This window comes from Rhinoderma darwinii, chromosome 1, assembly GCF_050947455.1.
Source record: "Rhinoderma darwinii isolate aRhiDar2 chromosome 1, aRhiDar2.hap1, whole genome shotgun sequence".
NCBI lineage: Eukaryota > Metazoa > Chordata > Amphibia > Anura > Rhinodermatidae > Rhinoderma > Rhinoderma darwinii.
The window spans coordinates 639623221-639648590 of record NC_134687.1 but is presented as its reverse complement, the minus strand read 5'-3'; the positions used below and the strand labels follow the sequence as shown (position 1 = coordinate 639648590).

Sequence of the window (25370 nt, the reverse complement as noted above, 5' to 3'; positions counted from 1 at the left end):
ATAACAATTGTAATTCTTTATCCAGTAAATCAGAAATATAACTAATATATCTAATAAATATATCTAATGTTAATTACTGCAACCAAATAAACTATATGTGGGAGTAGGGCACAATTGGCGTACATACATTTTCAAGACCCCGTGTCTCACAATATTTGTATTTTAATTCATTTGAATTAACTTCAAAACATTACAAAGTTAAATCTTATCAGATCATAACACATGACTATGCAGCGTAGCGAAACACGGTCCAGCAGTCCATATTTTGTATCTTTTATGCAGACAAATTTAGCTTGCTGTAATATTTTACTCCCTCTGTGTACTTACGGACAACAGCGCATATGTAGAGATAAAACACATTACTTTAAGAACTGATTACATTTATAACTCTAATTATTTAACCCCATACACAAGACGCTAAAAATTTTACACCGTACTGCTGTTTAAACCAAGAGCATGCAATATAGATCTAAAAATCAATACTTTATTGTGGCCACTCAGACTTTACACATGTTACATCACCCCACCCCAATCACAATCTACATTAGTCATCATCATCAATTCCTTAAACCCAGCATTCCGGATTCATTTCCCCAGTCTGTCTGTTCACAAACAGTAATTTATTAGCATCCACACAGCCTACATTTTTGAACAATAAACACATCTGATCACATATATCATCCTACCCACTCAACCATTCACTCTGTGGGTTGTAATCTAGGGCTTTGCTATGTATGTTGGTGATGATTTCTTTAGGGGCCCTGGGTCTGCGCCAATACCAATCTCCACTCTAATTTGTGTAGGTAGTTATACTGCTACACAGATGTGTCATTCATTTAACACACGTTTGTTATTTTACAACGGTATTCAATCCGGCGGTCTAATGATAAACTACAATAGACTTATTTGGCTGTTATGCTACAACAAAATCTATATGCCATATTATCAAATGCCTGCTAGAAATCCGTTTGTACTGATTCCTACCTTCTGCCAGTCTAACAATGCATACAACTGGTGGTTTTTAAGGACCCTTACACATAAGGTTACAAGCTAGCAGTGTGCTTGGAACGTATAAATTGTTACTCAATCCAACATTCAAAGTTTTCTCTATTGCACTGGGTAACGGTACATACACACTTATCACACTTATCATAAGCACTCCCATATATATCTATTTGACCATTACAATCCTGACAAAGGATCTGATTATTACGGGACACCTTTTCAGTTGTTATAGCGTCTTTCTTACCCTGTTTATCACAATTTATTTTGCTGTACATCACACTATGGGGCTTTCCCTGTCGCTCTGCTCTCTAAGTTCTCTATCAGGACTACCACAGAAGTCCTGATGATACTACTGGATATCACCTCTGACGATCCAACTTTTCTGTCCCAGGCTCTCTGCTATAAAAGCGCATTTTGTCTCCACGACTCTCTGTGTATTGTTACAGGTCTCTTGGAAATTTCATTTATTATTTGGCTGTTGTGTAGAAACTGTTAAGGATTAAGGGGAATGTTATCCTCGTGCCTGGTTGTTCTGAAAGAGCGGAGTGTCAGGGATGCCTCACTCGGCAACTGTCCGAATAGTCTATTCAGCAAGAAATAAATGCTGGAAATAGATCACTCTGTGTGTAATGAATCTATACAATATGATTTCACTTTTTGAATTGAATCACTGAAATAAATTAACTTTTTGATATTCTAATTCATTGAGAAGGACTAGTACAGGGGTCAAACTCAGCCGGGTAAGTGGGCCACATATAGAAAAAATGTGTAGTTGACAGGCCGCATTACTTTCAAATTTGATACATTACAAAATTATTGTTAGTCAATTAGTTATTTGAACTATTATAACACTATATTACTATAATACTACATTACTATAATAATATGCTAGGTTTAAACTTGACAGTGAATAGACCTCACTACCAGCCAGGACGCGATGTCTATTCACAATCCTGACACTTCTGTAGCGTTTGTGTGAGATTTACAGCAAGGTAAGCGTAATCTCGTTTTAAATTGACAGGTTACATCGTAATCTCGCGAGAACGCTTGCCTTGCTGTAAATCTCACACAAACGCTACAGAAGTGTCAGGATTGTGAATAGACCTCACGTCCTGGTTTGAGGTAATGTATATTCACTGTCAGGACACTGCAGTAACGTTAGTATGTGGCTGCACATAGTGATTCGATAAGATCACTATATGCTGTGTAAATGAATGGGGAGAAGTGTATGACGCTGATTGGTCAGCATCATACACTTCTCTCCACAACGCCCACTTGGTCAAAAAGTAAAACACGCCCAGTTGTCTGTTAAGACAAACAAAATTGTGGGAGGAATCCTCAAGCTCACCTTGACTGCAGGTTTTCTGCGATATGCGCCTGGATCTCCGTGACGGCTCACGGTGTTGAATGCAGGAAAACAAAAGGAATGGAGGATCCAGCGCAGTAGATTAAAATAGAACAAAGTTCCAATTTTATTCGGAGTATTTAAAACAAGATTAATCCCGAGTGCAAGTACTGAGAGATTGATAGAAAGGTGCCTACGCGTTTCAGACGCACAACCACGTCCTTCCTCATGGCTTATTGCATTATTATTTTAAATACTCCCAATAAAATTGGAACTTTGTTCTATTTTAATCTGCTGCGCTGGATCCTCCATTCCTTTTGTTTTCCTGCGTCCGTTAAGACACTCATTAGCATAAAGCTAAAATAGGTCATAACTCCGTCAAAAAAGATTGTTTTTCTAAATAAAAAAACACTGCTGTAATCTACATCACAGCGCCAATCACATTATGTACAAGACAGGGCACTTATAATGTGGTGACATAGCCTCTTTAAGTATCGCTAAATGCAGTCCGGCAGCTTAGTTGGCAGACACACAAATGTCAAGATTAGGCAGCCCCGTTTTATATCGTGTACATACTGCCACGGTGCCCTCTGTAGATGCTGCCACGGTGCCCTCTGTAGATGCTGCCACATATATATACTGCCATATATGGACAGCGATGTCGGGATTCCAGAGTCGCAGAGCCTATGCTAGCTCTCTGCCCGGGACTCCGCTCTGGGGGAGACCATGACAAAACTGTCCATATATGGACAGCGATGTCAGGGGATTCCACAGAGTACCGGACCAGGGCCTATAGTAGCGGCTCTGTGTCCCGTGGGCCGCAGATGACCGCCTCAGGGGCCGCATGCGGGCCGTGTGCTTGAGACCCCTGGACTAGTATATAACTTTATTTAAATGTATTTAACTTTGTTTTACTAGTCCCCTTAACGATTGTTAGATCGCTTGCGTGATATACCGCAGTATATTGTTATACTGAGGCAGGGCTTCATAGGCGTACAAGGATGGCAGACCTGGGGGCCTTCATCAGGCTGCCATGCCAGCCATTGCACCCTGCAATTGCATCGTGCGGGGTGGGCGATGGTCCGCCAGAGGGGGACCGCCCCCGTTTCTAACCACTTAGATCCCGCTCGTTGCCCTAAAGTGCCGGCTGTTAGACACTCGTTCTATGGAGCAGACTCAGCCCGTGAGCCCGCTCCATACACCCCCCCCCCCACCCACACACGACCTGCGCCGTATATATACGGTGGATGTCGGAAAGGGGTTAATCATTAAATTCAGTTGTTTCCTTCAGTCTTATTCCCACAGGTGTATAAAATTAAGCAACTCGCAATGCAGTTGCCTGTACTGACATCTGTGATAGAATGGGTCAGTGTATAGAGATCACTGAACCCCAGCGCGGTCCTGTAATAGGACGTCACCGCTGCAAAAAGTCGCTTCTGGAAATTTCTTCCCTCCTAGATATTCCACCATTAACGGAGTGTGGAATTATTGTAAAGTGGAAGCGTTTAGGACTTACAGCAACTCGGGCATGAAGTGACAGACCACGTAAAGTTACAGAGCGTTCACTTAGTGTTGAGGAGCATAGTGCAGATAAGTCGCCAGCGCTCTTCTGACTGGATTTACCGCAATGAAATCCGTTGGGGAAAATCTGCAGTGTGTGTGTGTGTGTGTGTGTGTGTGTGCGTTCCTATCCAAAGTGCTGCCACGATGCCTAGAGAGAGCCTGTGAGTCCTGCTTCCCCCGTCCACACAGAGTGATTGACAGCTTTTCCTTTGTGATCCTGCTCATAAAATCTGAAGGTGTGACAGACGTTCCTGTTGGAGCCGATGCCTGAGCTCCAAACACATGTTCCTTGCTTTACCTCCTGACTGTGAAGCATATGTAAGGAGTGATGCTGGTAGTGGTTTAAATCAACACTACTTTACACACTTGTGCGTATATGTGGGGAGGCTTAGGGTATGGTCTCATGTAGCAGCTCATCAAGATTGTCTCACTTGCATTGGCCAATGGCTAGAAGGTTTTTGTTGGGTATTACGGCACAATCATGCTGCCATTAGCCAGCACATGCGGTCGTAAATTCGCCCGCATGTGCCTGCACTTACATAGGACAGTGCCCCAAGGTTCCTGTGGTATCTGGCCCAAGTTGTTAGCAGATACTTGAAGTCTTATAAGTTATGAGGTGGGTCTTCTATGGATCTGAGTCTTCTCCAGCACATCCCACAGATGATCGATCAGATTAGGGTCTGGGGAGTTTGGAGGCCAAGTCAACACCTCATGTTCCGAAGACCGTTTCTGAACAACTTTTGCGCTGTGGCGGGGTACATTATCCTGCTGAGAGAAGCCACGGTTATTAGAGAATACTGTTGCCATGAAGGGGTGTACTTGTCTGACACGTACCACCTACCTAAACATTGTTACAAATAACATCCACATAAATACCAGGACCCAATGTTTTCCAGCAGAACATTGCCCAGAGCATCACACTGCCTCCGCCGGCTTGTCGTCTTATAGTGCACCAGGCTGTTCAGATGATGTAAAAGTAATGCGTGATTCGTTAGACCTTCTTCCAATGCTCCATGGTTCAGTTCCGATACTTGCATGCCTATTGTATGCTCATTTTTCAATGCACAGATGTCAGTATTGGCACTCTGTCTGGTCTATGAAGCCACATATGCAATAAGCTGCGATACTCTGTATCTCTGTAAAACCGCAGATAAACTAGGGTAATTCTGCAGGGAAAATTTGCACTCAATATTGCATTTTTTGATGCAGACCATACATTTTGATGAAACTAGTGCGGATTATCGGCTGCGGATATTGTGTGGTGTTTTTTTGTTTGTTTGTTTTTTATAAAATTGTCAGACAAAATTCTGAGACGTAAATGCAACATAACTTAACATGCTGCAGATTTTAAAATCCGCATCACAGTTTAACTAAACAAAATGATGCAACGTCTATATGAGATTACCTGAAATCGTATTTATTTATCTGGTACTGTATTACACTGAGGATTTGCTTCAGGGAGATCTGCGTGGCAAATCTGCACGTAATATGCTTCATGTGCATGTAGCCTCCCTGATGGTGCTGTTATGGGTTCACGGAAAACCAATTACTGGTAAATGTAATTAAAGATATACAATTTTTATTTTTCCCATTCCCATAACAGCACCAGGGAAAAAACTTGGGTTATATAAACGTAGAGCTTTTTCCAACACTTCAGTGGTTTTCCATTCCTCGTGGAGAGGAAACTTGGAGTAGATGCTTTCCATACTACAGATACTTTAAAAAAATTGGGCTTGTTCAGCTTGCAAAAAAGACACCTTGGCGATTATCTTCTTAACATGTATAAGTATATGTGTGGTCAATACAAAGAACTGGCACATACTCTGTTCTTTACAAAGTACCAGGGGACATTCATTGCTTGTGGAAGAAAGAAGTTTCAAACAGCAATATAGGAAAAGGTTCTTTACAGTTAGAGTAGTCAAACTATGGAACACCCGATATCCCAAGAGGTAGTAATGGTAGATAGTATATCCGCATTAAAAAAGGGGCTAGATTCTTATTTCCTGACGAATGGCATTGATCGTTATAACTAATCTAGCAATAAAAGACGTGTAATTGATTGAGAAAGGTTGAGCTGGATGGAGCTGCGTCCTTTTTCAAACTACGTAACTTTAATAAAAGATGATGGCCTTCACCGTAGCTTCCTTCTCTTAAATTTTAGATTTCCCTAACTAGTAGAGGTGCAATCGTTCCAGGGTGAAGCCCTGGCACATTTTTTGATTGACAGGGCCCTCTTAAAAGTGGCCCCACTGTACCCTTCAGCTTTCAACTGTGTGCGCATTCTCAGAATAAGGATATATTTGAATACTGTGAAGGAGTAGGGAGCCGTCAGTGCCCCGCCATTAGGCCGCATTAGGACTGTTGCTTACAAGATGCTGGGACCTTGGCACAAGTGGTGAGCACCACAACATTGCAACTTAGCCCCTGATAAATAAACATAGAATTGTAAATGTTGAGAGAAGTGCCTGATATATAGACAGACATACAGTAGTAATGTATTTAGTCACTGTGTTTGTGTCTCCCACAGATGGATCCAGTAGGAGAAATTCACCAGAGAGATGTCCCAGTCCTCTGTATTCCCAGGACTGTCCAGAGGAAAATCACAATGTCCCAGAGAATCTTCAGGTAGATGGTGCTAAAGTCTCACCAAAATAATACCATAAAGTAGTTGAATCCAAGTTCATTATAGATAATTTTTTTCTCTTTTCTGTTTAGGGTGAAAATCTGATTAATATTAAGGTTGAAGTTATAGATGAAGCAGAAGAGGAGACGGACTTAAGGGCTGATCAGCAATGTAAGGAGCGGGAGACTTTCATTGCTTCTGAAAGAAAAGCCCTGTTTTAAAGAGTTTCTGTCACCGCATTATAAGTGGCCTATCTCCTATATAAGAAGATCGGCGCTATAATGTAGGTGACAGTAATGCTTTTTATTTAGAAAAATGATCTATTTGAAACCACTTTATGAACGATTTTTAGCTTTATGCTAATGAGTTTCTTAATGCCCAAGTGGGCGTGTTTTTACTTTAGACCAAGTGGGCGTTGTACAATCCGCTTCATACACTTCTTTCCATTCATTTACAATGCACTAGTGATATAGTTATATCGTTATGTACCGCTACAAACACTAACATTACTGTAGTGTCCTGATACTGAATATACATCACAACCAGCCTGGACGTGATGTTTATTCAGAATCCTGACACTTCTGAATCTTTTCTGTGAGATTCCAGCAAGGCAAACGTAATCTCGCGAGATTATGATGTAACCTGTCATTTCAAACGAGATTATGCTTGCCTTGCTGGAATCTCACAGAAAAGATTCAGAAGTGTCAGGATTCTGAATAAATATCACGTCCAGGCTGGTAGTGATGTATATTCATTATCAGGACACTGCAGTAATGTTAGTGTTTGTTTATGTGGCTGCACATAGCGATATAACTATATCGCTAGTGCAGTGTAAATGAATGGAGAGAAGTGCATGACGCTGATTGGTCAGCGTCATACACTCCTCTGTACAACGCCCACTTGGTCTAAAGTAAAACACGCCCACTTGGGCATTAAGAAACTCATTAGCATAAAGCTAAAAATCGCTCATAAAGTGGTTTAAAATAGATCGCTTTTCTAAATAAAAAGCATTACTGTCACCTACATTACAGCGCCCATCTACTTATATAGGAGATAGGGCACTTATAATGTGGTGACAGAGCCTCTTTAAGGGTCAACTACATATTACTACCATCATCTGATCATCACATGCAAAAAATTTTCCTTGAGGTCCATATCGGCAGCACCAATGAGGATTTTATCCTCCTGGTATATAAGACAGACCGTATTAATGAACTAATTATTTAATTAGGCACCCTACATAGGATAGCCATATTGTATTTTTTCTCTGTCTTCCTTGGAAGGTCAGACAGTGAAGATTCAGGATATGTTGGGAATTTTTTTTTCTTCTGGGTTTTCTTTCCATCTCGCGTACACCTGGGTCCAGGTGTATGTGGGTTGGCTTTTTCTAACCCCGTGGATCGGCGTATTGATAGTGCTTTCCGACGAGAGTACCTTTCTGCTTCAGCCCAAGCCAAGGTTGCCCTATCCTCATCAGTCGTTGCTAAAAACCGGTCATAGCTCCTCCAGATGGAGAAGGACATCGACAATGGGGTGCCTAGAGATGATATACCTAAATATTTTAGCATCTGATTTATTTATTTATTTTTGCGCTCTGCAGCAATCCAGCAAGTGAGATTTGCATCTCGTAATATTGCTTTCTCCTCTGCTAGGAGAAGAGCTCTGTGGATTGAACAATGGGGGTGGATGCTCACTCAAAGAATTCTTTGTGCCATGGAGCATCAGCCTAATAGGCTTTTTGGGCCAGAGTTAGACTCCGAGATGGGGAACCTGTCGAACAAAAGGGGGATATCCCTTCCACAGACGTAAATTTAAGTGGAGGTCTAGGTTTTGTTGCTCATCGAGAAACTTTAGATCAAGTAAACGGGTAAGAGGAGGTAATTCATCTTTCGGTGTCGAGAGATCAGGCTACAGATGTTTCTGGAGTTCGGGGTAGGGGCAACCCGTCTTCTAGGAAAAAGCTGAATTTCTGACAACAAAAAAATTCCTGTGGGAGGGAGACTATCCTAGGTCTACCCCCAATGGTTGTCATCCATAAAAGATCTTTGGGTTCTGAACACCATAAATTGCGGCTACTGAATAGAATTCTCCTCCAGACAGGTATTTCTCCTCCCCAGAATTCTCCCACGAAAAACAAGTCCTCCTACAAAGGTCAATTTAGGACTCCCATAGATATGAGGGTTATAGAAGAAATGTCAACCCCTGACATAGGGAGAGGTGTTTTCTTGTGGGTGTTTCTTGTGTCCAAGACAGGGAACCATTCGATAACTTTAATCGACTTGCAGTCCCTAAACGTGTATCCACAAGAAGAATGGAGATAGTTCGGTCTGCGCACTTCTAGACAAGGGAGATTTCTTTGCCACCATAGACTCGAAGGATGTGTATTTGTACATCCCCATCCATCTAGACCACAGAAGATTTCTGCATATTGCTGTGTGGATAAAAGGAGAGCTGCATCTTCTCCAATTCACCTTGCTCCAATTCAAAATTATATCGGCCCCACACACCTTCATAAAGAGTGTTGTCGCAGACGGATTGAGTCGCGATCTTCCATTACTGGTTTGAGAAGAAGGGATCATGATTGTTCCCTACCTAAACGACTTGCTAGTGAAGGCCAGATCTGCAGAGCTTTTTAAGGCACGTCTGCACACAATATTTAACTACATTGGGTCTCTATTGGCAGAAATGGGATCTTTCTCTTGTCCTTGACGAGCTTTATACCACCTTTTAAACCCTTGCAGGAGATTGACCTGAAACATCTAGATATCAAGGTCTGTTTCCTGGTGGATAAAATGTCACTGAAACGTGTTAGTAAGATACAGGCATTGGACGCTTCTGACCCTTCTCTATTTTCATCCCATAGGTGCTATCATTGCAGAATATTAACCAGCAGATTGAACTGCCTGTCTTCTATCCAAATCCCTCAGAGGAAGAGAATAAACTCCATTCCTTGTATGTTGATAGGGCTTTGGAAGTCTGTGAATCGCACAGAAGTGAATAGGAGGTCGGATTATCTTTTCTTCTCCTTCCATGACAGAAGTAGAAGCCAGAAGGTCTCTAGAGTAACTGTGACCAGATGTCTATGGGAAGAGATTACCATCTGCTATAGCCAAGCAGGTCTTCAGGCCCCACGACCTATTAGAGTCCATTGCACTCGGGCAGTTGCCACGACTCGGGCCAAAAGAAATCATGTTCCACTTGACCAAATCTGCAGGACACCTCATACTTTTATAAATCATTACAGACTAGACATCAGAAGAGCTGGGGAAGCAGCCTTTGGTCGAGTGGTGTTAAAATCTGTGTTTAATAGTAACCCACCCCAAGTTGATTATTTGCTAAATTCCCATTCCCAGCACTGCTGTTCTGCCCAATAAAGGTTGTGATTTTTTTGTTCATCAAGCTTTGAGTTTGGTCATTGCTTGATAGTACACAATGTGGCTAATGGATATCCTATATAGGGTGCCTAATTAAATAGTTAATTGATACGGTCTGTCCTATTTTCCAAGCAGGATAAATTCCCCCTTTATCCTGCTTGGACTAAAGGAACGGGAATTTACAGTTCGTAGAAATGGCACTTTTCTGTCGCTGTGTGTTTCCTACAGATGGATATAGTAGGAGAAATCCACCAGAGAGATGTCCCAGTCCTCTGTATTCCGAGAACTGTCCAGAGGAAAATCACAATGTCCCAGAGGATCGTCAGGTAGATGAAGCTGAGTCCTATACCAGATCTATATAGGGGGTGTGGAGCTTTTTGGCCCTGCGGTCATAGATGTGGTCATAGATTTTGGTGGTTTCTTATGTTGGTCTGTTAGATTCTTCACCCTCTCTGATGTGTATTGTACTGAATTGTTATATATGTGAAATCAGGGGGAAGATCTGACTGATATTAAAGTCGAGGTTGAATCAGAAGAAGAGCGGATGAAGGGCGATCAACAGTGTATGAGTGACGTGGAGGAGGAAATTCCAGGAGGTGTTACCACAGGTAAGTAATAATGAATTTACAAAGTGAATTCCGAGGTTTCTTAATGTGGGACTCCTCCTTAGTTCTACGTTACAGTAATACTTCTGCACTATGTATAACCCATTGCCTGGACCTGAGGGAGCTGTGACTGCACATAGAAGTTCTCTACAAGGTGTTCTATGAATCCCGTCATGCATTAAGCTTAACATCAGTTTTTTGGGGGCACCAGCTGCAATTTATACCTGAACAAATGTCAGAACTGAGAGAACTCCATTTAACCCTCATCCAGACATCCTCCATTTACTGCTTTATAAGATGAGTGTGTTGGCTGTAAGTTACAGTCGACACCTCAGTGCAACGAGCAGGATCCTGCTTGTTTAACCCATTAGAGGCCATGGTCAATAGCGACTGCGGCATCTTATCTGTTAGAAACACTGGGCAGATCCATCTGATGCCCCATTGCCGCCCCCCCTCCACGTAATTGCTGGGTTTTGATGGTTAATATAGGCCCCCAGATCTGCCATCTTTGTGCTCCTATTAAACCCTGCCAGAAGTACAGCTTAACGATATTCTGCAATACATTATTATTTCAGTATATCGTTAAAGCAATTTAAGTCCCCTAGGGCAGGGCTTCTGTTGACACAATCCTGGCAAAATATGTTCGACTGAAGTTTTAGATGGGTGTGCCCCACTAGAGGACATTTAGACTTGCAGCTTTGATTGCTGCCAGAGTACATTACACTACCTACGTAATGTATTCTAGCTGTCATCGTGATGTGACAGTCACACTGACCGGAAGCCTCCGGAGGACCGGCCGGAGGCTGCTCCTCCGAGGCTTCCGTACATTGCAACCCGGAGGTCATTGTCTGGCCTCCGATTGCCACGACAAGCATCGGCAGCCCCCACAATCACTTCGTGGGGGCTGCCGATGTGCTTCAAACCCCTTAAATGTGGCGAACGCAATCTGTCGCCGCATTTATGGGGTTAATTGCCAAAATCAGCGGCGATGGTCCGCTGACCGGCAAGACTGGAGTATGGCATTTTTTTCTGCCATTCTCCCTCCAGTTTCTCTATAGGACATTAAAAATGGCAGAAGAAAAACAGAAAAAGAAACCGAAGGAGGCCTAAGGGTGCAGATTTGTTGCAGATATTTTTGTGACCGTCTCATTCATTACGAATGAGGTTTGTAGAAATCCATGCACAGAAATAACCCTATTCACATGAATTTAACAAATCTGCCACATGTGAATTTATCCTAAATATCAGCATGTGTCATTGTGCAGGAACTTTATACCACCAATGACCTACATTTGTGTCATTTTGCAGAAAATGGTAAAGCACCATTTTGGGATAGCCAACATAAATAAATAAAAAGAAACACAAATTTTGGTGATTTTCTTTGTAGTTTATTTGGTTCTACCATTACAAATCCCCCTAATAACAGCTGAGAAAAAAGGTCCCCATTATAGTTCAATATTTAATATGTGGCTGGGGACAAGAATTGAGGCGTACAAACAAATAATAGCTTTGCTGACAGTCAAGGGGGGGGGGGATTAACAGATAATAAGGAGAGCAGGAGGAAAAGGAAAAATTGCAGACTGGACATAATGCTACTGCGTATTATCCGTGACAGAGTAGCGGTTGGCTTATCTATCTAATTAATTGAAGTAAGCCAGGCAGCCAGCCCCTTAATCATGTCACCGACACACACAGAGGAGGGTGGGGGGCTCCCTGCATCCTGAGGCTGTGGCGGCACGTCACAGCTAATGCAAGCTCTACTTCCGGGAACACATCACAGGACAGGGCAATCTAGACATCCTTGCAATTTCGAAAGTGAAAGTTTATTAGTAAGTGTCTCCATTTTACATTTCTTAATAGATTAGGAACATTTTCGCTCATCAGACAACCTCTTTAAAGTGATGCCCAGTATGTATTGAAGGGTCATGGTTTGGCAGAGGACAGGCTTAATAGCCAGACATGGTTGTCCTTTTCACATTTTTATGTTTTATCAAGTCAAGGTTTATGTAATAAAGGTCGTGTCTGGGTGTAAACTATAATCCTGTACTTTGTCATTGATCCTTTTTTTTTTTTTTTTTTAATTCTTTATTTATTTTACAACAAATAATATTGCATGTACAAGCCATCCCTTAGGAGAACCCATGAAGTACATAGAGAGTGTAATGACAACATAAAACAAAAATAAAAACTTTTCATGATACATCATATATATTAAAGTCAATCATTTACAGTCTAAAGTCTACTGAAGAAGTCACATGTACTTATCTGCACAAACCCTATCTAAATAAGTTGAGTAACTTCCATGAAATATATACTGGCTTAGAAGTTCATCTCCACCTATAGCATATATGCACAGATTAAGCAAATTCGAAATAAATGGAAGACAATGTATTGAGTGTTAAATACTAAGTAGTATGGACATCACGAGTATTATGTACATCTTGAGATTGCTTCCAAGTGCGCCAGGGGGCCCAAACTTTGAGAAATAAAGAATGTGTATGCGTATGGCAACCAGAAATTTCTTCCAATCTATATACGTCTTTTACTTTTTCAAGCCATTCTTGCAATACTGGGGCTTACCATCGAGCCAATGAAGAGGAATTAAAGCTCTTGCTACACCCAGCAGATGCATTAACAGATTAGTACTGGATGGGCGGTAGGTCTGGGAAGGCAGAGATAGCAGCACCATCTCAATCGACAATGAGGAAGATATTAATCCGATGTCCTTCAAACAATCCTCCACCTCTGACCAAAATTTCCGGATTTTGGTGCACGACCACCAAATATGGGACAAGGAACCGGTAGTTATGTGGCATCTCCAGCAAAGATCATTATCTGCCAGATTTAATCGATATAATGTATCTGGGGTCCTGTACCTTCTAGCAAGTAATTTAAAGGAGCTCTCTTGCATTTTAATGCACCGAGAGAAACCATGTGCATTTCTCCCCAAAGCTTGGAGATCCGCATCTGAGAAGGTGGTGCCCAACTCTGCCTCCCAATACCTGAGATATAAGGGCACTCCAGGATGTTGCAGAGATATTAACTTATTGTGCAAGGTGGATAACCATTTCGGAATGGGTTTGAGTAACATAGCAAATGTTTCAAACAAAGACATATCCCGTGAAGGTGGCACTATGGAAAGGAACTCCGTACAAGTCGTAGAGAGGTGAGACAAGTGAGCTGGGCCTAGCCGTTTCCACCCCCAGGAACTCAGTCCACTCATGTTCAGCTGGCAATTTCCCATCCACCAACAGTTGTGACCATGGAGTGGACCATAAATCCTTCCAGATATTGAAGGGATCCTTAAAGGAAAGCTCCAATACATATGGGGTTACCGTAGAGGGAGCTATGGGGGATGGAAAAGGCGACAAATGGAGTTGGGCATTGATTTTTTGCCACACAGAAATAGTATTCCAGGTAATGTCAGAAATTTTTCCTAATGAAGCGGTGTTCGGGGACTCCGTCCACAACATATGCAGTCGGTCAGCACCCATCAAAGTAAGTTCAAGTTCAATTCCTAATGTTCTAGGAGGAGAGCCAACCAGGTCCAGCCACCTACCAAATTGGAGAGCGGTATAATAAGTATAAACATCTGGCAAACCTACCCCACCAGAACCTTTAGGTCTAATAAGTGTATGATGTGCAATTCTAGACTTCTTATACGCCCATAGATATTGAGAGAACATACGTCGAATAGCGGAAAAGTAGGAGAGAGGCAATCTAATAGGTACCATATTCATCAGATATAAAAACCGTGGGCATGATATACGTTTTCAAAACATTTTTACTCCCCATCTGCGAAAGCATAGGTATATCATAGGTCTTAAGTTGTGATTTCAAGGAGTTCAAAAAAGGTGTATAATTATACGCAAATAAACCTTTAGTGTCATTGGCCAGCCAAACCCCCAAATATTTAATTTTATGTTCAGCCCATTTGAACGGGGAAGTTCGTTTTAGAATATTGGCCGAGGTATTATTCAGGGAAATATTTAATACTTCAGACTTTGAATAGTTTATTTTAAAATTTGACATCTGACCGAATTTATCAAATAAAGAAATAAGAATTGGAAAGGCTTGGAGGGTATTTGAAATCGGCACTAACAAGTCGTCTGCAAACGCAGCAGTTTTATGGATTCCCCCCCCCCCCCTATAGTAATGCCACAAATTTGCGGTGTCTACCTGATACTGTGAATTAACGTTTCCATAACTATTATGAAAAGGAAGGTGATAGAGGGCACCCGTGTCTTTTCCCATTAGAGATCTTAAACGTAGATGATAGAGAACCATTCACCCGCACCTTTGCAGTAGGGTCCGAGTAGAGCGAAAACACTGCTTCCACAAACCGAGCAGGAAAACTAAAATGCTCTAAGGCTTTTACCATATATGACCAACTAACCCTGTCGAACGCTTTTTCAGCATCTGTGCTAAGGAGTACCAACGGTACCTTTGTCAAACGAGCATGTCTCATTAGGTGTAGAATTTTAACAGAGTTGTCTCTCCCCTCGCGACCCCTTACAGAGCCTGTTTGTTCCCGATGGATAATATGCGGGAGAATAGCACCCATCCGTCTCGCCAACACCTTGGCCCAGAGCTTAACATCTGCATTTAATAATGAAATCGGCCTATAACTACTACATAAGGTTGAATCCTTTCCATCTTTTGGGAGAATGGTTATTTGGGCTGATAAGACCTGTGGAGGGAGAGAATCCCCCGTCAGCAAGCCATTAAAGAGTGTGACAAGGTGTGGAAGGATGGGATCTGAAAGCTTTTTATAATAAATTATAGGAAACCCATCAGGGCCAGGACTTTTACCATTAGGAATGGATTTGAGGGTAGCCAAAATTTCTGATGAAGTAATGGGCTGAACAAGGGACTCTTTTTGCTCGGGACTAAGTTGTGGTAAAGTCATCATGGAAAGAAAATTGTTTACTACTTCAGGAGTGTCAGAAGAAGGGTGAGATGGGGCATCGCTGGCTAGATTATACAGAGAGGAATAATATGTTCTGAAAGCTTCAGCAATATCAGATGTTGATGTGACATTTGTACCAGAGGTAGTTTTAATCTGAGATATGAAGGATTTAGCAGCCTGTTTTTTAAGAAAGGACGTCATTAATTTACTGCCTTTATTCCCATGCACATAAAAACGCTGACGGCAGCGCATGTAGGTTTTGGCCGAGCGAATATTAAGTACATCTTTTAATTTATTCCGCAATTTGAGAAGTTCCCCTTGTGTCACATGAGCCATAGTGGCCTTGTGTTTTTTCCAACACAGAAATCTGCTTCAGGAGGGAAGAGATCTTAATTCTTAATTCCAAGGCAATAAGCTCACCTCTTATCACCACCTATGCGCCTTCCAAACATACGGGAAAGACACATCCGGCGTGATATTTTCTGCAAAGAATAATTGCAATCTAGAGGAAAGATCCGATAATCTCTTCATCGTCAATTAAAGTTTCATTTAATCTCCAGGTATATTCACGACACGGCATAGAGGCAAATTGGAATTCAAGGGCAACAGGGGCGTGATCAGACCGTGTAACTTGACCAATTTAAGCATGAGTAGCAAGTGGGAGGAAACTTTATTGTACAAATATATCATCTAACCTCTGCCAGGAGGAATGTACAGAGGAATAAAATTAAAAGTCTCGGACGCCAGGATTTTGTAGCCTCCAATAGTCAACCAAATGAAGGTCGGGGAGAGACTTTTTAATATGGGAAAGAGCTCTATAAGATAATGCTGACTTCTTAGAAGAACAATCTAAGGGTATGTTCACACACACTAATTACGGACGTAATTCGGGCGTTTTTGCCCCGAATTACGTCCGAAAAATGTGCCTCGATAGCGTTGACAAACATCTGCCCATTGAAAGCAATGGGCTGACGTTTGTCTGTTCACACGAGGCGTATATTTACGCGCCGCTGTCAAAAGACGGCGCGTAAATAGACGCCCGCGTCAAAGAAGTGACCTGTCACTTCTTGGGGCTTAATTGGAGCCGTTATTCATTGACTCCAATGAAAAGCAGCGCCAATTACGTCCGTAATGGACGCGGCGTTCAAGCGCCTGCACATGCCGTTACGTCTGAAATTACGGGGATGTTTTCTCCTGAAAACATCCCCGTAATTTCGGCCGTTACGGACACTGTCGTGTGAACATACCCTAAGAGTGGGTCTAAAGTTACATTGAGCTCTCCCCCTACTATCAATACTCCCTCTTGGAAAAGTGACAAAGTCTGTAATGTGAAACGCAGCCATCCTGCTTGACCTTTGTTAGGTGCATACAAATTGCCCAATGTGACTAGAGTGTTCGAAATCTTTGCCTTAACGAAAACGTATCTGCCCTCCGCGTCCGTCCGAGTATCTAGATGCTGGAAGGGAAGATTCTTGTGAATGGCAATACTAACCCCCCTTGATGCCGATCCCGGAGTACAGCTATGAAACCACGTCGGATATTGAGAACGAGAGAGATGAGGAGCATGACCGACACGGAAATGTGTCTCCTGAAAGAAGACCACATCAGACTTCTACCTTCCGGGGAGAGAGATGATCTGGCAGCGCTTAGAGGGGTTGTTCAAACCCTTCACATTAAAGGAGGAAATCCTCAATGATGCCAAGGGTTGGTTAGGTGCCATGTATATTATATACCTTGAGAGACACAAGTATGCCTGACGTATCATGTGAAAAAATTGGACAGAAACAAAAATAACAATAGTGATAAAATATCTACATAGGATATTCCCCTTGGTGGATACGAAGGGGAACATTTACAGAATACATTCAATCCAGCAACTAACCTGAAATGGTAAGATTAGGAAGAAAAGAATGAAAGGGGAGGGAGGAAGAAAAGATCCTGATCGGAACATGAATCACAATGTAAACACGACCCGACATTTTCACCAGAATGAAACTTATACAGAGGTATTTTTAGTGACTGAATAAACTTGATTCAGGTTAATGAAAAGAAAAATTGTTATTGTAAAAAACTAAGTAATGACCCTTGTCCACCCTCCCGGCCACGAAGGGTAACGCAAAGGACCCCCAGACCATGTAAGAGAATAATCATACAAGAACTGAAAATTTACGCGCAAGAGCATATAATATAACATAACCTACAGGACTAGATGCTCTTACTCCCACTTCTTGGGTAAATCAAACAAGTACCGTAAGGGACTTAAGGTCAAGACAGATATGCAAAAGAATTGGACAAAGCAGTCCAAAAAGAAAGGTAAAAAAACTGCTTCTTGAAGGCAAATAAAGTGCCTCCACAGAAATGAGCGGTCATGGCGGATGCAGTACGCTCGACCCCCTTTTGGCTTTAGGCGATTTGCTCTTGCCAGCGACGGGATGCCAGTTCTCCGGGTCCGGCAACGGCAGCAAGGTTTCAAAGTCCTCCAAGGGCATCCAAGAGGGGGCTTCAATCGGATCCAATTGTAGCAGTTTCCAGGCTCGTGAAAGATCTGAAGGTGCTTGTATGTGAATTTGTCTCCCATCCTTTAAGACAGCCAGGCCAAACGGGAACAACCAACTGTAAGACATGCCATTAGACTTCAGAAGATCTAAGAGGGGTTTCATCTTTCTTCTTTTCATGAGAGTAGAGGCTGCTAGATCTTGAAAAAGCCCTCATACACAATTGGAGGCTTGTATCTCGCTGATGCCAGGATAGCAGCCGTGTCTACATAGCTGAGCAGCCCACAGATCACATCCCTCAGAGGTTCATCCAGTTTAGGTTTCGGGCGTAAAGCCCTATGGACACGTTCAATGATCACCAAAGAGGCCCGGTCGGTCTCCAAAAGATCCTTGAAAACAGATTGTGCCATTCGTTTCAGGGAGTCTGGTGCACAAGATTCAGGTACGCCCTTAAAACGTATGTTCTTGCGGCGACTCCTATTCTCCTGGTCATCCAAAAGAAGAAAAGCATTATTCAAATGCTGTTGATGATGAGCCGTCTTGTCCCCCAGAGCTTTGGAGTAGTGCAGCGCCATATTCTGTGCTGCCTCCAAGTTTTCAACTCGGTTGCCAATATGTTTAATATCAGCCCTCATATCTGTTAACTCTTTAATAAGAAGAGTCATTTCTTGAGCCAGTGCTTTCTTGAGAAAGGATCTAGTAATCGGAGTGCCTCCTGCAACTCCCAGTTCTCTCCTATCCTCCTCCTCTTCACTCTGGTCTGAGTCGTCCTCAGATGCAGCGTGGGGAGCCGGCGCCATCTTAGCTGGAGCTGAGGAAGAAGCCACTGACCTGGTTTTTCAGAGTTTATCAAGGTCTCCTTTGGATCTTTGAGCTTTGGTTGTGACAGGAGTCTCCTTGATCTTATCCTTATGTGTCTTGACCATAGATAGTCCCGGCCCCCTTGGACGAAAATGCTGTTTACATAGGTGTGTCATTGATACATTTTAAAGGGTTATACAGAGCTTTTTAAGACTGGAATCACACAGACAGTTTTTCGTGCAGTTTTTTGAGCCAAAGCTAAGTGTGGGTTCAATAGAAATAGCTTATACTTCTCCATTCTGCTGGAATCACTTCGGACTTTGGCTCAATAATTTGCAGCCCTCCAACTCCATTAAAAAAAAACTGCATGTGTCTTTGCAGCTTAATAGGAATGTTATAAATTTGGTCTACTTTGTTTGAAAATAAATAAATAATGAATTCCATTTTTAATCCTAACAGAAAATTCCAGTGAGAACTCTGAGGGAGATATCATGCAGCAGTCTTCAGAAGAAAACCTAACTTCCCTTAACGTAAATCCAGGACTTCACAGTACAGATCTATCATATAATTCCCCTAATAATGAGGAACCTTCTCCTGACCAATCACAGATTGCTACTACAAGTGCAGCTCAGAAAGGGGGTAAAAAATTCCAATGTGGTAAACTGTTCACAAAAAGCTCAGATGTTTTTACACAGAGGAAAATTCACACACTGAAGAAGCCATATTCCTGTTCAGCATGTGGGAAATGTTTCAGAGATAAATCAAATCTTCTTATACATGAGAGAATTCACACAGGAGAGAAGCCATATTCATGTTCTTTGTGTGGGAAATGTTTTGCACACAAATCTAATCTTGTCATACATCAGAGAAGTCACACAGAGAAGCCATATTCATGTTCACTCTGTGGGAAGTTCTTTACAGACAAAAATTATATTGTTATACATGAGAGAATTCACACAGGGGAGAAGCCATTTTCGTGTTCGGAATGTGGGAAAAGTTTTACAGATAAATCAAGTCTTGTTGTACATGGGAGAATTCACACAGGAGAGAAACCATACTCATGTTCAGAATGTGGGAAATGTTTTACCGAAAAATCAATTCTTATTAAACATGAGAGAGTTCACACAGGAGAGAAGCCGTATTCATGCTCAGACTGTGGGAAATGTTTTACACAAAAATCAAGTCTTGTTAGACACGAGAGAATTCACACAGGAGAGGAACCATATTCATGCTCACTATGTGGGAAATGCTTTAGAAATAAATCAAATCTTGTTAGACATGAGAGAAGTCACACAGGGGAGAAGCCATATTTATGTTCAAGATGTGGGAAATGTTTTACAAATAAATCAGATCTTGTTGTACATGAGAGAAGTCACACAGGAGAGAAGCCATATTCATGTTTAGAATGTGGGAAATGTTTTATTACTAAAGCCAGACTTGGGGATCATCAGAGAAGTCACACAGGCAACAAAACGTTTTGATGTTTTATGTGGAAAATATTTTACAAGGAAATACAATTTTGAAACTTACTAGAGAGTTCATATTCTTGTTTGAAATGGGGAAAAAGCTATAAAAATATATATATATATACCACAGAGAAAAAATTAAGAGCCTTTGACGCCAATGTATATATATATATAAAAGTTTTTAATTTTTATTAAACAAACACCATAAATAGTTAAAATAAACCGAAAGATACGACTCTAGTATAACAAGCGGAGACCGCACCAAATATTGTTGCTAACTATAGTCTATGGGCAAACATGTAGATATATTAGACAGACAGACATCTATTTCAAAAGTGTAATACAACGAACAGTACATTGAGTAAGGTTAGCTGTCTGATCACAGACTTACCCATAGGTAGCAATAGAGAGTAAAAGACAGTGTCTGCTTTGCCGCATAAACCCCGACGCGCGTTTCGCCACGTCTGCTTCCTCAGGGGGATGTCAGGGACGCTTAGATGATATGGGGGGACAGTTGTGGGTTAAACAGTCCCCAGCCCTCATTACAACTTTGTTTGGAGTCTATATATTGAAAAAAATATATATATATTTTTAACTCATCAGGATTTTCACAGAAGTTAACAGCCAATAAGTGTTGATTTTTTTGTTTTTGGAATGGAATTAGCCTGGATCTGCCAACTTCACAGATTTTTTTCTCCACAGAACAAAATGTCATAAGTATATCTATTACTACCTTAAAGACTTAAAAATCGAATCACTTGCTCCAGATTTGGAATACTCAAACAAAGAAATGTTCAGCTCACCCAATTCCAGTAGTTCCACAGTCGAGGCCTGGATCACTGATCACTACAAGTGCACGATTCCCCTCTGCAGGTACGTATAATCCGCTTTCCAATGTAGGTCAGCACTCCTTGGAATGACTAAATACAAATTTTGTTTATTTAGTCCACAGCCTATATAAATGACATCCTCCCAACAAAAATAGTTAAACTTAAAACTTTTTAGCATTACACGGACTCTTAGTCATAGTAAATGTATGATAATAATGTGGCGCTAGAAAGGAGTAAGATGTGGTTTTCAGGGTATGTTCACATGCAGTGGTTTCAGACGTAATTCGGGCCGTTTACGCCTAAAAAATCGGCACCATTACGTCTCCAAACATCTGCCCATTGCTTGCAATGGGATTTATGGTGTTCTGTTCCCACGAGGCTTAATTTTACGCGTCGCTGTCAAAATACGGCGCCTAAAAAGACACCCACGAAAAAGAAGTGCAGGACACTTCTTGGGACTTTTTGGAGCAGTTTTTCATTGACTCCATTGAAAAACAGCTCCAATGACGGACGTAAAATAGGCCGCGAAAAACGTGAGTTGTTACAAAAATGTCTGAAAACAGCTCCATATTTTCAGACGTATTTTGCTAAGCGTGTGAACATACCCTAACAATGTTTGTCGGGAGGATTTCTTCAGAGTGCTGTCCCATTTTTTTTTTCTACATTGGAAAGCTTCAAACTTGGTACAAATTAGTAGAATCACACGCAGCAGATTTGTAGCAGAAATTTCCATACATATCATTGGGGTTGTTTCTGGAACAGACATGGATTTTGCAAGCCCAATTCATATAAAAAGGACAATTAGGGACATTTCTGCAACAACACTGTTGTGTGTGAAAATATATCCTAAGGCTGGAGACACACATGCATTTTTTGTTAGATTAAAGGGACTTTGTCACCTCCGAAATCCCCCCAAAACTACAATGATAGTTAATAGCTGGAAAGATGCTGAATCTTATGCATGCTGATGACGAATTTTAGGAGTCCTCTCCATTATATTGCCGAGCTTAGGAGTTCTCTCTATGCATCACATGCAGCGCATGGCCCATTTGCAGGCTAACAGCGGGGACATGCAGGTGATTAGAAAGATAGCAATTGCAGATTCAGAATTGGTATCTTTTAAAATATATACTAATTATTGTAGTTTAGGCACGTTTTCTGTGGTAACTGTCTCTTTAAACAAAAATTTTTAAAATGTTTTTCAATGAAAATACAAACACCCAACCAAGTTCGCCCGTCCGTGAACCATAAATAAGTTTACAACTACAGTGTTGTGAAAATGTATTTTCCACTCACTCCATTTCCTATACAGTTGGGTCCAGAATTATCTGGACAGTGACACATGTTTTGGCATTTTAGCAGTTTACCAAAACATATTGAATATACAGTTATATAATCAATATGGGCTTAAAGTGCAGACTCTCAGCTTTAAGTTGAGGGTATTCACACCCTAATTTGAGGAAGGGTTTAGGAATTACAGCTCTTTAATATGTGGCTGCCTCTTTTTCAAGGGACTAAAGGTAATTGGACAATCATCTCAAAAGCTATTTAATGGGCTGCATGGGCTACTCCCTCGTTAATCCATCATCAATTAAGCAGGTAAAAGGTCTTGGGTTGATTCCGGGTGTGGCATTTGCATTTGGAAGCTGTTGCTGTGAACCCACAACATGAGGTCAAAGGAGCTCTCAATGCAAGTGAAACAGACCATCGGTTAGCCTGAAAAAAATAAAGAAATCCATCAGAGAGATGCACAAATGTTAGGAGTGGCCAAATCAACAGTTTGGTACATTCTTGAAAACAGTGGTCAAGAGTGGTGGATGATCGCAGAATCCTTTCTATGGTGAAGAAAACCCCTTCACAATATCTACACAAGTGAAGAACACTCTCCTGGAAGTAGGTGTATCAGCATGTAAGTCTACCATAAAGAGAAAACTTCATGAGAGCAAAAACAGAGGGTTCACCACAAGGTGCAAACCATTAATCAGCCTCAAAAATAGAAAGTCCAGATTAGACTTTGCCAAACAATATCAAAAGAAGCCAGCCCAGTTTTGGAACAGCATTCTTTGGACAGATTAAACTAAGATCAACCTATACCAGAATGATGGGAGGAAGAACGTATGGAGAAGGCTTGCAATGGCTTATGATGTAAAACAAGGTGGAGGCAGTGTGATGGCATGGGCATGCATGGCTGCCAAAGGCACTGGGTCATTAGTATTTATTGATAATGTGACTGAAGACTGAAGCAGCCGGATGAATTCTGAAGTGTTCAGAGATATACTTTCTGCTCAGATTAAACCAAATGCAGTAAGGTTGATTGGACGTCGCTTCACAGTACAGATGGAGAATGACTCAAAACACTGCGAAAGCAACCCAGGAGTTTTTTAAGGCAAAGAAGTGGAATATTCTGCAATGGCCAAGTCAATCACCAGATCTCAGCCCGATCAAGCTGCATTTCACTTGCTTAAGACAAAACTTAAGGCAGAAAGACCCACAAACAGGCAACAACTAAAGATAGCTGCAGTAAAGGCCTGGCAACATCACAAAGGAGGAAGTCCAGCGTTTGGTGATGTCCATGGGTCCAAGACTTCAGGCAGTCCTTGCCCGCCAAGAATTCTCTACAAAGTATTTAAAAAAAAACATTTTATTTATGGTAATGTTCATTTGTCCAATTACTTTTGAGCCCCTGAAATGAGGAGGCTGTGTAGAAAAATGGTTGCAATTCCTAAACGTTTCACAGGATATTTTTGTTCAACACCTTGAATTAAACCTGAAAGTCTCCACTTCAATTGCATCTCAGTTGTTTCATTTCATATTCAATGTGGTGGCAGCAGAGCCCAAATCATGAAGATTGTGCCACTGTCCAAATAATTCTGGACCTAACTATATTCTCTAATTAGTCACATTTTAAAGGTTTCAGATCATCCAACTAATTTTAGATAAGGACAACAAGAAATACAAAATGCAGCTTTTAAATGATCATTCCATTTATTGAGGATAAATATTTATTAAATACCTATATTACACATATGAATAAGTAATGGCACCTAATAACTAGTTGTGCCACCCTTAGCAGTAACAACTTCAATTAAATGTTTGCAATAACTTGCGATTAAGTCTTTTACATCGCTGTGGAGGAATTTTGGCCACTTCTTTGCAGACCAGTTTTTAATTTGGCTACATTGGAGGGTTTTCAAGTCTGAACTGCCCGTTTAAGATCTTGCAACAGCATCTCAATGGGATTCAAGTAGGACTATGACTTGGCCACTCCAAAACCTCAATTTGGCTTCCTTTTATTGACTCAATTTGGTTTCCTTTTGCGCCTTTCAGAGGTGAACTTTCTTGTGTGCTTCGGATCAATGTGCTGCTGCATAACCCAACTGCGTTTGAGATTTAGGCCACAAACTGACTGGGGGACATTCTCCTTCAGGATTTTCTGATGGAGAGCAGTGTACATGGTTTCATCAATTATGACAAGTAATCCAGGTCCTACAGAAGCAAAGCAGCTGCAGAACAGCAGTCTAACATGAATTCGTGGATTACAACTACTCCCTCCTTCCAACTTGTTTTGCCACATATAACTGCATTTTCACAGGAGAAGCGTCTGTTATTAAATGGTGCCTGTAGCTGGTTCAGTATCTCCTTTTATAACCTCTCACCAGTCAATCCAGTTTATCCTTACTATTAATTGATTGTAGATGACATTGTACCCTGATTGCCAATCACATGATGTTCACAGTCAATCCCAAAGCCTGGAACATAAAGCCTATCAACGTCTCAATGTCAAAGGGCTTATTCACACAACCTTAGTATACGTCTATGTGATGGCCGTTAACGGCTGTCACACGAATGCATGTATTTCAATAGGGCCGTTCACCAGGCTGATGTTTTAATGGACCGTCTAAGGGTCTGTTGAAAAATAGGACATATCCTGTTTTCTTCTGTTTTCACTCCTCTCAATAGACTCCAGTCTATGAGGGATCGTGAAAATGGGTCCCGCATGGGTGCAACTTGGACATGAAAAACATTTGCACTCAGTCGGGTGAATCTAGCCTAATTGTGCACATCACCCGAGTTAATCATCTGCTCTATAAGATTTTATACTTCTATTTATCTTTGGCTTGCTCCTCTTATCTAAAGAAAAAAAAATAAAAAATTGGTAAAAATTGTGTAATGAAATGTGGATATTTGTGTAGATGAGATCACTACTACAGATTGATCAAATGTTACTTATATGTACATGAAGTTACTGTACCAAATAAATTTTGTTTATTACACGATTCTATGAATGAAATTCCTATTATGTATGTTATACTGTATGATGCCATCATAACATTTTGGCTTTTTAACTTGTCTT

General features: G+C 41.3%; 1 protein-coding gene across 1 annotated transcript in view; it reads left to right on the top strand.

Moving 5' to 3' along the window:
• The window catches only part of LOC142694207 (uncharacterized), a 308282-nt gene extending 283126 nt beyond the window's left edge, over nt 1–25156 (top strand). The window contains 2 exon segments of the mRNA XM_075847611.1: nt 19397–19581; nt 19663–25156. Of these exon segments, the coding sequence (XP_075703726.1) occupies nt 19397–19581; nt 19663–20201 (724 nt within the window). The 3' untranslated portion in view covers nt 20202–25156.
• Nucleotides 25157–25370: the final 214 nt, after the last annotated feature.